Source organism: Equus asinus, chromosome 3, assembly GCF_041296235.1.
Source record: "Equus asinus isolate D_3611 breed Donkey chromosome 3, EquAss-T2T_v2, whole genome shotgun sequence".
In the NCBI taxonomy this organism is placed as follows: domain Eukaryota; kingdom Metazoa; phylum Chordata; class Mammalia; order Perissodactyla; family Equidae; genus Equus; species Equus asinus.
The window spans coordinates 106,664,631-106,680,880 of NC_091792.1; the positions used below are offsets into that span (position 1 = coordinate 106,664,631).

A 16,250-nucleotide genomic window follows, 5' to 3' on the forward strand; every position below is an offset into this window, starting at 1 on the left:
AGTTTCTGTTTCAAATTTTTTTCTTTAGGATAAAACTTCCATATTTTCAAAATAATAAAAATGAAGAGAGGATATAATGCTACAAGATTTGTATGCAAAAAGATCTGAGTAAAAGTAGAATTCAGAAGTCTCAAATCCAGAGTTCCCAGTACCTACCTTAGTGAGTGGGAGACTTCTCATGGATAGGTCAAAATGGTGCAGAAGTTTGATGGTGGCCAGTAACTGTCTTATGGCTTTCTCAGGATGGCAGCTGAATCATATGAGAGAGCTTTTTAAGGGATATACTGCTTCTTCTAGCCGTCAGGATTTATTGGAGGTAGGAGGAAGTGTTGTTGGAAGGGGAAGTCACTTCTCGACTGATAATCTTTATCCACACAAAGAAATGGTAGTTATGATGTTTGGCAGGAGTTCTTTTCATATCTGTTCATTATTGAGGAACACCGTGATTCTTCAAGCCACATTCTTGCAGTAAATTTTATGTCCTGGGATTAAGCTATGTAAATTCTTTTGGATCATTGGATTTCCACTATCATTAATACTAAGATGCCCAATTTTTTATGGTAGCTTTGTACCCATAACATTCAATTTACCTTCCAGATAGCCAGGGACTCTGGCAAATATTTACTAAATCTTTCAAAAGTACACGAAACAGTTTCATGTAGTGTCCTATTGTATAGAAAAGACATGGAAGACATTGGCTAGATGCTCACCAAACCCATCCTTTAGTTCTTGGCAACACAGCTAAATGGAAATTCTCACCATGTTTGTATGTAGGGGCCTTGTGTCTGGTTTTGGCCAACAGAATACGAACAGAAGAAATGTATGTCACTGCTAAGTTTGGCCACTACAATATGCCCCACTTTCTCTTTCACTATTTTTGAGTAAAATATAAAGGAAGGAAAGGAGTCAACTGTGCAGATATCTGAGTGAAGGGAGTTGCATGCAGGGAAAACAGTTGTGCACAGGCCCTGAGTTCGGCGAGTGTTTGGTTAGAAGAACAACAAGGAGACCAGACGGTGAGGTGGATTTTTCCTTTCTATCTTGCCCCAAATGTCCTCCTTCTCAGTAAGGCTTACTTCTTATCACTCTATTTAAAATAGCACCATGTTCTCATCAGCGTTTCCTCTGTTCTCCTTGTTCTTTCTTTCATACACTTATTCCCTTTGACATAACATGCTAGGCAGAATAATGACCTTTAAACACGTCCATATCCTAGTCTCCGGAACCTGTAAGTATGTTGGGTTACATGACAGAAAGGGAATTAAGGTTGCAGATGCAGTGAGGGGGACTAATCATCCAATTTTAAAATAGGGATATTATCCTGGATTGCCTGGTGGGCCCAATATAATCACAAGGACTCTTAAAATGGGAATAAACCTGCAAAAAAGAAAAAACCAGAAGAAAGAGACAGAAGAAACTCAGAGGGAGAAGTGACTCCAGAAAAAAGACATAGAAAGGCGCAGTACTGCAGACTTTGAAGATGGAGAAACGGGGCCTTTAGAAGTTGGAAAGACAAGGAAGTGATTCTTCCCCAGAGCCTGCAGGAAGGAGCTCAGCGCTGCCCACACCGTGATTTAGCCCAGCGAGACCGTGTCTGACTTCTGACCTACAGAACCGTAAAGAATAAATTTGTGGAGTTTAAGCCACCAAGTTTGTGGTAATTTGTTACAGCAGGAATAGAAAACTATTACACTATACTATATAACGTACTATATGATTTACATATTTATTATGTTTATTGTTTTTTGTCACCTTTTTCAATTAAAATTTATATTTTAATAGGTAATATATTTACATGGTTCAAAATGTTCACGCGATTCACAAAGGTATAAACACAGAAGTCTAGTTTCCATGGTGTTCCCTCTTACCTGTCTCATCCCTGTTTTAGGTAACTATTTTTAAAAGATGCTGGCTTATTCATACAGTATTTTTAAAAAATATAAGCAATATGTATATGTGTGTATGTATATATATATATACATGTGTACATAAACATGTATATTTTCTCCACTCTTTTACAAAAAATATAGTGTACTGTATGTATTATTCTGCACCTTGCTTTTTTTCACTTAATCATCTATCTTGAATTCATGTCAAACACACAGGATTTCCTCATTCATCGTTTTTCAGCTTTATTGAGAAATAGTTGACAAATAAAATTGTAAGATATTTAAAGTATGCAATGTGATGATTTGGTATACGTATACCATCACAATATACGTTGTGAAAGAATTCCCTTCATCAAGTTAATTAACACAACCGTCACCTCATATATTTCCTTTTTTTTTGTGAGAACATTAGTTCTACTCTCCTAGTAAATTTAGTCAGTGTCTCATACATTAGATCCTCAGAATTTATTGTTCTTATAACTGAAAGTTTGTACCCTTCTATCAACATTTCCCTATTTCTCCCACCCCCCAGCCCCTGGTAACCATTTTTCTACTCTCTGTTTCCATGAGTTTGACTATTTTGTTGTTGTTGTTAAGGTTCCACATATAAGTGTTATCATGCAGTATTTTCTTTCTCTGTCTGGCTTATTTCACTTAACATAGAGCTCTCCAGGTTCATCCATGTTATCAGAAATAACAGGATTTCCTTCTTTTTAAAGGCTAATATTCCATTGTGTATGGACCACATTTTCTTGATCCATTCATGCACTGATGGACATTTAGGTTGTTTCCATACCTTGCAGATATATATCTTCTCACGATGATGATTTTGTTTCCTTTGGACATATATCCGGAAGTGGGATTGCTGGATCATATGATAGTTTTATTTTTAATTTCTTGAAGAACCTCCATACTATTTTCTATAGTGGCTGCACCAGCTTACATTCCCACCAACAGTGTACAAGTGTTTCCTTTTCTCCACATCCTCACCAGCATTTGTTATAGCTTGTTTTTTGGTAACAGTCATTCTAACTAGTGTGAGGTGATATGTCATTGAGGTTTTGATTTGCATTTCCGTGATGATTAGTGATGTTGAGCACCTTTTCATGTACCTGTTGGCCATTTGTATGTCTTCTTTTAAAAATGTCTATTCAAGTGCTTTGCCAATTTTTAAATTGGGTTATTTGGTTTTTTTTTACTACTGAGTTGTATGAGCTCTTTGTATATTTTGGATATTTACCTCTTATCAGATATGTGGTTTGAAAATATTTTTTTCTCCCATTTTCATAGGCTGACTTCATTTTATTGATGGTTTTCTTGCTGAACAGATTTTAGTTTGATGTAATCCTACTTGTTAATTTTGCTTTTGTTGCCTTTGCTTTTGATGTCAAATTAAAAAAATCATCACCAAGACCAATGTCAAGGAGCTTACCCTGTATGTTTTCTTCTAAGAGTTTTATAGTTTCAGGTCTTAGGATCAAGTCTTTAATCCATTTTGAATTGATTTTTGTGTATGGTGTAAGTTAGTGGTCCAGTTTTATTCTTTGGCATGTGGCTGTCCAGTTTACCCAACATCATTTATTGAAGGACTGTTCCTTCCCCATTATGTATTCTTGGCTCCTTGTCCTAAATTAATTGACCATACATGCAAGAATTAATTTGGGCTCTCTATTCTGTTCCATTGATTTGTGTGTCTGTTTTCATGCTGGTATCATACTGTCTTGATTACTACAGCTTTGTAATGTAGTTTGAAATCAGGAAGCACGATGCCTCCCACTTTGTTGTTCTTTCTCAAGAGTGCTTGGCTATTCAGGGTCTTTTGTGGGTCCATACAAATTTTAGGATTCCTTTTTATATTTCTCTGAAAAGTGCCATTGGAATTTTGATAGGGATTGCGTTGAATGTGTAGTTTGCTTTGAGTAGGATGGACATTTTAATAATATTAATTCTTCCAGTCCATGAGCATGAAATTCTTTCCATTTATTTGTGTCTTCTTTAATATCTTTCCTCAATGTCTTATAGATTTCAGTTTACACATCTTTCACCTCCTAGGTTAAATTTATTCCTAGTTATTTTATTATTCTTTCTGATACAATTATAAATGGAATTATTTTCTTAATTTCCCTTTCTTATAGTTTGTTGTTAGTGTATAGAAATGCAACTGATTTTGGTATGTTGATTTTGTATTCTGCGACTTTACTGAATTTGTTTATTAGATCTAACAGGTTTTGGTGGTTTTTAGGGTTTTCTATATATAATATCATGTGATCTGCAAATAGAGAACATTTTACTTCTTCCTTCCTAATTTGGATCCCTTTTATGTCTTCATCTTGCTTAACTTCTCAGGCCGTGATTCCAGTATTATGTTGAATAACGGTGGTGAGAGCAGGCATCATTATCTTGTTCCTGATCTTAAAGGAATAGCTTCCATTGTGTCGCTGTTGAGTATGATGTTAGCTGTGGGCTTATCATATGTGACCTTTATTATCTTGAGGTACATTCCCTCTATACCAGTTTGTTTAAAGTTTTTATCATGAATGAGTGTTGAATTTTGTTGAATGCTTTTTCTGTATCTATTGAGATGATCGTATGATTTTTTCTTTCATTTTGTTTATGCAGTGTATCATATTGATTGATTTACAGATGTTGAGCCATCCTTGCATCCCTGGAAAGAAATGAAAAATAGAACCACCATATGATCCAGCAATCCCACATCTGAGTATATATCCAAAGGAAATGAAACCATTATTATGAAGAGATAATTTTACTTCCATGTTCATTGCAGCATTATTCATGATAGCCAAGATATGGAAACAACCTAAGTGTCTGTCAGTGCATGAATGGATCAAGAAAATATAACTATATATATGTATATACATAAAAAATGAAATAGCCTTAAAAAGAAGGGAAATCCTGTCATTTGCAACAACATGGATGAACCTGGAGGACATTATGCTAAGTGAAATGAACCAGGCAGAGAAAGACAAATGCTACATGATATCACTTATATCTGGAATCTTAACCAAAAAAATAGTCAAACTTTTAGAAACAGAGAGTAGAAAAGTGGTTGCCAGGGGCTAGGGGGAGAAATAGGGAGGTGTTGGTAGAAGGGTATGAGCTTTTCAGTTATAAGAACAATAAGGTGTGAGGATTTAATGTAAAATATGGTGACTATAGTGGACAACACTGGAGTGTGTAAAATTTCCTAAGAGAGTAGAACTTGTGTTCTCACCAAAAAAAAGAAAAAGGAAGTATTTGGGGTGATGGTTGTGTTAATTAACTTGATGAAGGGACTCCTTTTACAATGTATATGTTTATCAAATCATCACATTGTATATTTTAAATATCTTACAATTTTATCTGTCAATTACATCTCAATAAAGCTGAAAAAATTTTAAAAAGAGCATTGGTTTGGGAATTTCTAATTATGAGTAAATATATTTCTAATAATATAAATACATCTGCCGATTTAATTTACATTGACCAATTTTGCTAATTCTGTAAATATATTTAATTTGCTTGTATGTGAAGTTAAATTTAAACAATAGTACTAATCCTGTATAAAATTATCTTGCCCTACATTACATATCTGGTATACATCAAAAGAGTCATAAAATTTCTTCTAACAAGGCTGTCATTAACTTGAATGGCAAAAATACATACCAGACTGTACCAGTATGATAAACAATGCTTCTAGATATTCGTCTTAGTGCGTGTCTGATGAAGTAATGCATTGTGGTGGACAGAATAATTGCCCCCCTAAAGATGTGCATGTCCAAATCTCCAGACCTGTCGGTATGTTACTTTATGTGACAAAAGCGACTTTGAAGATATCATGATGTTAAGAACCCTGAGATGAGGAGATTATCCTGGATCATCCTGGTCAGCCCAGTGTAATCACAAATGTTCTTATAAGGAAAGGAGGGAGGCAGGAGAGTCAGGGTCAGAAAGGGTGATGTGAAGACAAAAGCAGAGAGAGAGGTTGGAAGACGCTGTGCTGCTGGCTTGGAAGATGAAGGAAGGGGCCACAAGCCAAGGAAGGGAGGTGTCCTTGAGAAGCTGGCGAGGGAACAGTTTGTCCCCTAACCCTCCAGAAGGAATGTAGTCTTGCAACTTTGATTTTAGGACTTCTGACCTTTGGAACTATAAAACAATAAATTTTTATTGCTTTAAGCCACTCAGTTTGTGGTAATTTGTTACAACAGCAATGAGAAAATGAATACATGTGTTATCATTGAGTGGTACTTTTTAATTTATTAGCTGATTTATCTTTAATAATCATAAATGATATATCCATATACACTAAAAGGAAAATTTTCTGAGTGTGTTAATGATCCACTTTTTGCTTCCATAATGTTCAACTAAATAAAATATAAAAGCTTTTTTCATTAATAGTCATGGAAAGCTAAGGAATTTTGCCTACACTTAGAATTTTCTTTCTTTGGAGATATTCAGTGGTTTTATAAGAAGTAAATCCTCCCAGGTTCCAGTGTCTTTTTAAACTTGAAGGCTTTAAGCTTTAATTTTTAGGAATATCATTATGAAGAATGCATTAGAGTCTGTCATTTTCGTTGGTTTTGCACACCTTACTTTCTTCGCTTGGTGAGGCTCAAATTTTAATTGAAGTTTGTTGAGTAGAGTCAAAATTTTTATCCAAGTTATTGCCACTTATGCTTCTAGATCTAGCAATTGAGCTTGAACTGTGCTTCTATATTTTTCACTTCTTCATTCTTTTCTTTTAGCAATAAAACAAGCTATTTTAAGGGCAATTTATAAAGATTCAAATAAAATATTACAATTGTCACAAACTTTAAAAATGTTCATCTGTATGTTCTCCTTTACAAAAAATATAGTAGGATTTCACAAAAGTGAAAGACAGTTTTGTCGACAAGGGATAGAATTCTCCCTCATTTTGCTTTCTAAGTAATCATAAGTTCTGTTAATAAAAAGAAATTGTGTAATGTTAACTGTCTGTTTACAATGACAAAACAGATAATCATATACCAGAAAATCAATACTGTTAAGCCATAGATCAAATAAGCCATTTCTGCATGTATTGATCACTTCCCCTTCTCTGTCTCTCACAATGCTGAAGGCAATTGGGTATAGTGTTTATTGTAATGTACACAGTTCTTGCTGAGGATAATGTGATTAATTCTTTGTTCTATTCTGTTCTGTTCCATTTCATTTCATTCTAGATGTTAACCTAGGATTCCAATTCATATAAATGAATGTATGCTGTTGATGGTGAAGTCTTGGGCCTCAAGATGGCATATCTTGGCCATTCTAAAACTGGGGAATATTCCCAGGGAAAGGACTAGTTGCTATTCTTCTTTCCAGAAGGCACAGAGGTACTCTATGATGAGACTGGAAAGAACAGAGGTAAGTGAGAGGGATGACGGTCTTTGTCAATCTCAGCAGCACAGGGCAAACACAGAATTTGGATTGGTAATAAGTTTAAGTAAAGATTAAGTTAATCTAAGTAAATTAACCACTTTGTTTGAAGGATAAAAAAACATATTCTGAGATATTGATTGCCTTGCCAAAGTCACTGGCTAACTAGTGGCTGAGTTGACAAGTCACCTGACTCAGAATCTGAGAGAGACAAGGAGCTTCCAGATACACACAATGAAAATAGATTGCCATGTGAAGTCTTTATTAGTTGACAAAAAATCTAAATACAATCATCAGAGTTCTTAGTAGTAGTAAAAATAAAAGTACCTCCGCATCCCAAATTAACATCCTCTCTTTATACCAAATAGATAGTTTTTATTCTTCTACTGGCTAGAATCAGCATTTATTTTCAGAGGCCATTTTGCAAACTCAACATCAGGGCAGTAGTTTGGTATGATTTGCTTTAAAATACACTCAAATATATGGCTAAAAGTTTTAGAAGATATTTCACTGTTGAATGCAGTTCACATTGAATTAATGTAAATTAATCAAATTAGTAGAAAGTTGAATTAATAGTAAAATATTATGAGCAACATACAAAAAAAGTCTTCTTGTGGTTCACAGAGGCTAGAATCAAGCACGTCAGGTCTAAATTAACTTAGATATAATATAATAAATGTCAACCGTGAAGTCTAACCAATTACATGCTCTCAAAAATGTAGTGCCAGAGTCTTGGCTGCCAGATTTCATTTTCATTCACTTCAAGTCTTCACTTCACATCCACTTTCCCCTTTCTCAGCTCACATTTTGTGGAATGAAATTTCATTTAAAGTTTTAAGATGATTGTTTAAAGGGTTTTTGTCACTAATCAGTAATACAATGATAGATCTATCTATAGATGTTTAGATGTTTTTGTTCATTTGGAGAGACCTAATTTTATCCCTTTATATTTGTGGGGTTGGGTAATTCAGGTAGGTTTTTGATTTAGGGGTACAATGTAGTGGCCTTATAGTTTCTAACATTTAGGGAAAGGTAAATGGTTGCTGATCCATATAATTTTCTCTCTTTATTAAATGACTTTTTCTCCTGTCAGTGGGCTATCTCTGTAGGTTCCATAAAGTGATCTTAAATTATGGTCATGCAACTGATTTGTGGGATAGAGGTGTTTTTCCTTGCTAATAGATCATGTGAGGTGACTAGTTAGACTAGGTGACAAGATTAGTGATAGCACTTTAAATCTGAGGAATATTTTTATTTCACTTTGAGATTGGTGGTAGAAGTAAAGGTGGTAGTTATGTATTCATAAACCATATCTAATGACAGAACACTTCACAGCGTATGATGCACTATTGCTGCTGTAATACGCCAAAATTGCTCCCATAGCTTATTAAGAGCTAACCAGAATTGAGGAAATGTATCTTGGGGAGAAGATGAAGTTGTTTGTTCAACACTAGTAGTTTGAGTAATGGCTGGAGTAGGAGTTTGGGTTGTGGGTTCAGCTGGAGTTTGGGAAGTGTCAGGAGTGGTTGGGGAAGGATTGGGTGTGGTATCTGGGGCAGCTGTGGTCTCTGGTGAAGGTGGGGAAGATGGTGGTGCTGGCGTAGCTGGGGGAGATGTAGGTGGGGCAGCTGTGGTCTCTGGTGAAGGTGGGGAAGATGGTGGTGCTGGCGTAGCTGGGGGAGATGTAGGTGGGGCAGCTGTGGTCTCTGGTGAAGGTGGGGAAGATGGTGGTGCTGGCGTAGCTGGGGGAGATGTAGGTGGGGCAGCTGTGGTGTCTGGTGTAGCTGTGGAAGGTGGTGGAGCTGGGGAAGGTGTAGGTGGGGCGGCTGTGGTGTCTGGTGTAGCTGGGGAAGGTGCTGTAGCTGGGGAAGATATAGGCGGGGCCGCTGTGGTGTCTGGCAGAGCTGGGGAAGATGGTGGTGATGGTGTAGTTGCAGACGAGCCTGTGTTGCCGTTATTTTCTCTTGCCGTTGTGGTAGCATCCGGAGCAAGGATTGTCACACTTGGAGAGGGAACAATTTTGGTGGAAGTAGATGTGGGTTCCACAGATGGGACTTGAGTGGTAGCCTCTGAGGTATTATTGTTGACCCCAGTGTCATTTTTAGCTGGATGTTTAGGTGGCTTGAAATGTTTTGGCCGCTTGTATTTTCTTCTTGGATTTGAAGGCTTCCAGGGTCTGGGTTGATTAAAAAGGAAATGCTTTTGAATTAATAGGTTCCTGTCAGGTCGAAATTGGGGATGAAATGGTGAGTGGTGGTCTAATGTATATCGATGGACATTAATCTTTTTGTGAAGTACTTTCTGTTGCTGTGTATGACCTTCACTGAGCTGTAGAAGAGAAAGAAAGTACAAGAAATGAAAACATCTTTTGATTTATCAACTAGGGGATTGTTGCTGAATGTGGGGTGAGCATATTTGTGAAGTTTTGGGATTGGAAACTGGATTTCAGTGGGTTGAATGATTATCCTTCTAATTTCACCAAATTTCAATAACAGCTTGCTCTTAGAGAGTTTCATTTTGTCAAGTGTTTATTTCACAGCCAGCCGGGATGGATATATTCCTGTGGGCTCAAGCCTGGAGAATCAGCTAGATCTGCCCTTTTGTGCTTGCAGTGTCTCTGGTAGAACCTGGTCAAGTTACTGCTAGAGGCGTGAGCAAAAGGGCTCCCAGCTTGCTGCACTCTGTCCGTGAAACTTCAGTCAAAGACTTTCAACTGAGACCAGGAGTCCTTTCTGAATCACACCCCTCATATCCACCGTCATCAAAACCAAAAAACGAACAATAACAAAAACCCAAACAACCAACTTCACAAACAAATATACCACCTCAGCTTCAGATTTTCCATATCGCAGGAAACTTAGTTTTTAGCCTTCTTAAATTGGAGAAAGAACTTTGGCCATTACCTTTTAACATTATCATTATAAATATTAGAATTACAGAAACTCAGGGGGTTCATCAATCCTATGATTCTGCAGAAAAATTATGCATGTTTATGCATTTTGTGGGGTTAGGGGACCTATAGGTTTCAGGATTTCTCAAAGGTGCTCACATCTGAAAAGAACACTGATCTAGTCCAGCTGTCCATCTGATACCTGATCTTATACCAGTACACCTCCTGACTGGCTTGCCAGCCTGTGCTTGACCACCTTTTCTGGTCGAGAACTCGCTACCCTGTCTCCCAAGGTGGCCTGGTAGAGAGTTCTTGATACTGAACGGAGTTCATTTCTTGGCATTTCCATTCTTAACTGAATAGAGATTTGTTTCTTCAGATTCCCATTCTTGGTATTAATTCTGTGCTTTGGCAGCACATAGGAGATCCTGGAGCCCTTCAGAATTTGAAAATACCTACCATGCCATCTGGCTGTTCTGTAAGATTAGCATTCTTAGTTCCTTTAGCCATTGCTGACGTTATTGGAGTTAGAGTACCATCACTGTTTCATTTTCTTATCTTTAAACATACTACAATTTGTCTATATCCTTCTTTTATTTCTGTATTCCATCTCATACTAGACTTTTAAATTATCAATTATATTAATTTAAATTGGAGAAAAGAAATATTAACATAAGGATAAGGGGGCACATTCCAAAGTTCCAAACAAGAATAGGTTACATTTTTCCTGCTGAAAATTCCACATAAAGACTTTTTAGACCACCAAATACATAAATCATTCCAGTCCCACACTATAAAGCTGTCTTCAGAGACAGAGTTTAGCACAGGTAAAGTGACAACTTCTCAGTGACTAGCAGAGTTGTTTAGCTAGAGAACTTGCTCAGAGACTGGTATACCAAGCCTCAAAAATAATTTCGAAAGGCATTAATTGTTTAAAAAACTTAAATTATCTAGGACATTTCAGTTTTTAACTGAGAATATCCATAAGTTAAGGTAATGGCCTCTGACCCACATAATGTTAATGCTTTTGCATAGAGCTCTCTTAAAAGGGCATAGAAATTCAGAATCTGTAATTCTGAACCCAGGATTCTTCCCTGACCCATGGACCCTCTCAGGAGATCCTCTCCAGTGGAGGGCAGTAGTTTTCTAATATGAAGTAAGCGGGTCGCATCGTTCAAGCAAATCTTTCCCTGGAGATTCAATGTGTGATCCGGATAATCATGAAACTGCTCTGATTGAAGCAGGATTGGGGGCCTCACATTCCAGTGGCTCAGTCTCCCCCTTTCCTGGTGGACTCTGAGGATGGTATGAAGAACTCCCACACCTTAGAGGAAGGTTTTTGAAACACACCGCAGCAGACCATCAGGGGACGTCTGAGTCCGTCCTACACCTACTGTTAAATGAGTGACTTTGGATCATTGGCTCTCAGTTTACTCATTTTTGAAATGATTTGGATTAAATTAAATTCCAGATCCAAAGTCTAATTCTGTGACTTCTATGCTTTGAAATACCTATGCTCTTCATTCTCTTAATCAGATGGTCAATTTCATGAGGGCGGTGACTTTATTTTGTTAATCTCTGCCCGATTCCTAGAACTATGCCTGGAGGGCACATAACAGGTATTTGTTAGATATTTATTGAATGAACAAATGCATGGAATTGATAATAAAAACACTAATTTCTCCTTGAATAAAATCTTAACATTTAAAAGTGCTTACTAGGATGTGAAAAAGTTTCAGCTATTTTAATTTAGGTGACCAAAATAATATCTATGACATTTTGATATGAAGGAAATTAATTAAAATCATATTGATTTTGGGACCACCCCTGTGGCCGAGTGGTTGGGTTTGCACACTGAGCTTCGCTGGCCCAGGGTTTTGCCTGTTTGGATCCTGGGCGCGCACCTACCACCACTCATCAAGACATGCTGAGGTGGCACCCCATATGACACAACTGGAAGGACCCACATCTAAAATATACAACTATGTACTGGGGGGCTTTGGAGAGAAGAAGGAAAAAAAAATCATATTGATTTTAATATTAGCTTAGCATAGAACATGTATCAAATGACCAGTTTGACTAGTTTACTTAAAATATATTGAGTAATTATTATAATTGGCAGTTAGAGATGCCTTTAACAGAGCTTGTTGATGGGAATTGGGCTTGTGTGGGGGGGTGTTGAAAATACCTCTAAGGGTTTGAGCTTAGATATCTGAAGTATGGAGGTGCTTATAAGAAATATAGATAAGCCAGGAAGAGTGTGTTAAAGGTATGCTCATTTGCCTGTTCACATCTGCTATTTACTTTTATAAAAAATTCTTATACAGCATTACTTTGTGTTATGCCCTATTCTGATTGGTTTACAAATATAATTTTACTTGATTCTTTAGCAACACCCTAAGGTGGGTACTATTATTCTCCTCATTACACAGATGAGGAAACTGAGTCCCAGAGAGATTAAGTAACTTTTAGGGGAATGTGTCTCCACAGACAAACCACACTTTTGAGGGGAGAGTGGGCTGGAGTCAGGGAGGGGAAGTGTAGAGAGGCACATAATCCTTGGAGCAAGAAAGGATGGGTAGGAGGAAGAGGAAGATTCCTAAAATAACTAGAGGAATGCCAGATTTTGGGAGTTGGAGGAGGAGGAAAAAATAAGCTGTGAAAGAAGTAGAGAAATAGAAAGGAAGTAGACTAGGAGAGTGCAAGGTCAAAGATATTTATGGTTTCTTGGGAAAGGAAGATTAAAATTAATAACGATTCAAGGTGATACAGCTCTAAGGCTGTATACTTATATGTGTTTGTTCACATTTATTTTGACAAATTTGAAGGAAGGGTAGAGAAGTGGAATGTAGATTTATTGAATGGGGCTGGGTATGTTGAATAAGGCTTCTGAATATTAGGACTGCAAAGAGTAGAGAGAGAGAGCAGGAGAACTGATAAAGTGGATGCAGTTTACTCTTGGATACTCTCAGATCCTCCCTCACCACATAGTATCCACCCCCAAAAAACCATCTTGCGATTTTCCCTGGGCCCTGGTGCTCATTTCTGTGATTATAGCAGAAAATGCACTCAAACTGGGCTCAGAAGATATGGGCTTAAGCCCATCATCTGAACATCCAGATGACTTTTGAACCACAATCTATCTATAAAGCACAATTTTGCTGTGTGAAAATAGCAGTAACAGTATATGCTTCACAAGGCTGTTGAAGAGTAGATGAGAACATATGCATTTATAGATTGTTAATCACAGTATAGGTGTAAAAATTATGACTGTTGGGGCCGGCCCAGTGGCGCAGCGGTTAAGCGCCGCATGTTCCACTTCAGCGGCCCAGGATTCGCTGGGTTGGATCCCAGGTGCTGATGTGGCACCACTTGGCAAGCCATGCTGTGGCAGGCGTCCCACATATAAAGTAGAGGAAGATGGGCATGGATGTTAGCTCAGGGCCAGTCTTCCTCAGCAAAAAGAGGAGGATTGGCAGATGTTAGCTCAGAGCTAGTCTTTCTCAAAAAAAAAAAAACAAAATTATGACTGTAAGATTGCTATAATCTCCATTCACATATTAGTTGATAAGGATTTAAGGCCTGAATATGTGTGGTTATATTAATTTTTTAATAAGTTAAATTTTAAAGGTAGGGTCCATTTTGTAATCTTCTCTTGGTTTTGAAAACCGTACTTTCCTGTCCCCTTTTGTGGTTCCTTCATTTTCTCTATCTATATCCAAACTTCCGAAATTTTCTCTTTAGGTGATCTTGTAAGGTTCCATGGCTTCAAATACATTCTAAAAGTAGACTTTACCCCTTGACTTCTTTCTGAGCTCCAGACAATGTATATCCAGTTGGCTTGTGACATCTCCTTGTAGAAATCTAATATCCATTTCAAATTTAACCCTTCTAAAACAGAACTGTTTTGCTCATTTATTTCTTTAACTACACACCCAATCCAGCCGAAGTTATGATAGACAATCGCCAAAATATGTCTTAAATCCACCCTCATCTTTCATTTTAATTGCTGACATGTAGTGCAAGTCACCATCATTTTTCATCTGGACCACTGCTATAGCTTGTTGACTGGTCTCTTTGCCTCAACTTTTGGCCCCTGCAATCTGTTTTCCCCCAAGGCCACAGTCATGTCATTCCCCTGGGGGCACTACAATCATCCAGAGTCTTCCTGACATTCTGAGAATGAATTCCATTTTTCTACACCAATATGGTCCCACATGACCTATCTTTTGCATCTCCATGTGATCTTATCACACCTGTGATAAAGTTGGTGCTATGTAAATACTGATTAAGTGAAACAAATCATTTACTTGTGCTTTAATTATCTGTTGTCTTATGTTTCACAGAAAAGAAAAGATATCAAGCTTCTTGGAAATAGGAATTGCATGTTGTGCTTTTGAAGTCACAATTGGGTATACCCACTAAATGTTGGCTATTGGTATATAAGAATAAAAGTTATTTGGGTGGATACTTACTGAGAAGCAAGCACTCAGTGCACAGATGCACACCAGCAGTGGCAGAGTTTTCATGTTTTCCTTATGGCTTCTGGGAAAAGCAGAAAAGTGGCTCACTATTAATTATGATATTGTGGGAAAGGGATGCATTTTGGTAAATGACTTATTTTTGTTAGAAGGAATTGCTTAAAAGAGAACGATGGTTTCTGAAAATTATATATGTATTTTCACTTCATAGTGGTGAGACAAAATTACTTCAAGCCAGAACACATTCTTTCAGAAAGAAAGCAATGGAAGAGAGTCAAGAATTATTCTTATATCTACCTCTTAGCATGAGTATTTTCCACTGATAGTAAAGATCGCCTAGGAAGGGCAGGATCTTAGGAAGTTTAGCAATAACAGAAGGAAAAAATTTCTTCTTATTCCTATTCTAATTCTAGAAGCTTCCCTGTTTGGTGAACCATCATACAAACTACTGATATTTGCTGAACATGGTTTTGTACATGTTCCATGATCTTTTAAGCAAGGGAGGTGTTCCTTGTTTCTGTATTATGAAGCTGTCACTTAGGACCAAGAACCATGTTGAATGGACTCTTCTCTAGACTTCATTCTACTGCAGATTTTGCCATTTGATGTCCTTTTTCTCAATCCCTAAAGGACAGGAGTTATGTTCTATTTCATTTTTATATTACCGTGTTTAGCATATAGTACAGATTTAATCAATTTTTTTTTTGAGTAACTACTACCAAAGATAATTGTGCTTTTGCCTACAACTTGTAGGAGGGGAGAGTAAGGGAGGGACATGGCCTCTTATTTTTCTTCTTTTGATCATGTATACAATATGTACATGTCAGCGTGATTTCAGAAAATGAAATAAGGGTTAAATTATTATGTAGCCGCAGTGCCTATTAGGGTAAGTAAATTAGTGTGCACACGTCAGTGTGGTGTGCCGTCAGATCAAGTACACTTCACAAGATAGCAGTGTGGTTTATCAAACTGGTGTTAGAGTCAGTCATACTTAGTTTAAATCCGAACTCTACCACTTACTTTGTGACTTTGAGTGAGTTGCAGTCTTACATTTTAAGATTGCCCTGAGGATTGACTGGAATAACATATTCTACAAATTGTTCTGAGGACAATGTCTGGTCCACGATAAAGGCTCGGTGGTGGTTGTTATTATACTGCTAGTATACCAGGAAGAAAACCATCTGGCCCAACTGGAGAAAGGAATTATTATGATTATTTTATCTGGTTCCTAATGTCCTATCAGATTTCCTTCTTTTTATTTTCAATATTAAAAAACATTCCCCACTGAACATATTTTCTTCCAATAACATATGAATTGGGTCTGTTATCACATAGTTTAGCAGTTCATGAGAAAAGGGGAGAATAATTGTATTACAATAACTACCTCTATTATTTAGTATATGTATATAACTTGAAAGCTGCGTAGCTTACGTTAGAATACGTTAGTCCCTGATATATCTAAAATATCCATATACCTGGCGTGGTGTGACTCTTTCTTCTTAGGATGTTCAATCCGGTTGATTGCCTTCAGCTGATCCTTTTAGGATGGTAACTGGAAGCAAAGAAGGAGAAAGGCCAAGAGAATTTTCACGTTTT

The 16,250-nt window shown here is 37.2% G+C and overlaps 1 protein-coding gene across 1 annotated transcript; it reads right to left on the reverse strand.

Annotated features, from left to right (window-relative positions):
* Positions 1-7,533: 7,533 nt before the first annotated feature.
* Positions 7,534-16,250, reverse strand: MUC7 (mucin 7, secreted). Its single transcript, XM_014847253.3, has 3 exons — positions 16,130-16,250; positions 14,649-14,718; positions 7,534-9,611 (listed from the first exon to the last, which is right to left on the reverse strand). Exons 2-3 carry the CDS (start codon positions 14,700-14,702, stop codon positions 8,613-8,615), a joined length of 1,053 nt encoding a protein of 350 aa, XP_014702739.3. The 5' UTR covers positions 14,703-14,718; positions 16,130-16,250; the 3' UTR covers positions 7,534-8,612.

What these genes read in the sequence shown, in the direction of transcription:
- MUC7 (XM_014847253.3), bottom strand. Translation starts at nt 14,702, where the DNA reads ATGAAAACTCTGCCACTGCTGGTGTGCATCTGTGCACTGAGTGCTTGC. An exon ending in CACTGAGTGCTTGCTTCTCA is followed by an intron (nt 9,612 to 14,648) that starts GTAAGTATCCAC and finishes TCTCTTCTACAG; the next exon opens with CTCAGTGAAGGTCATACACA.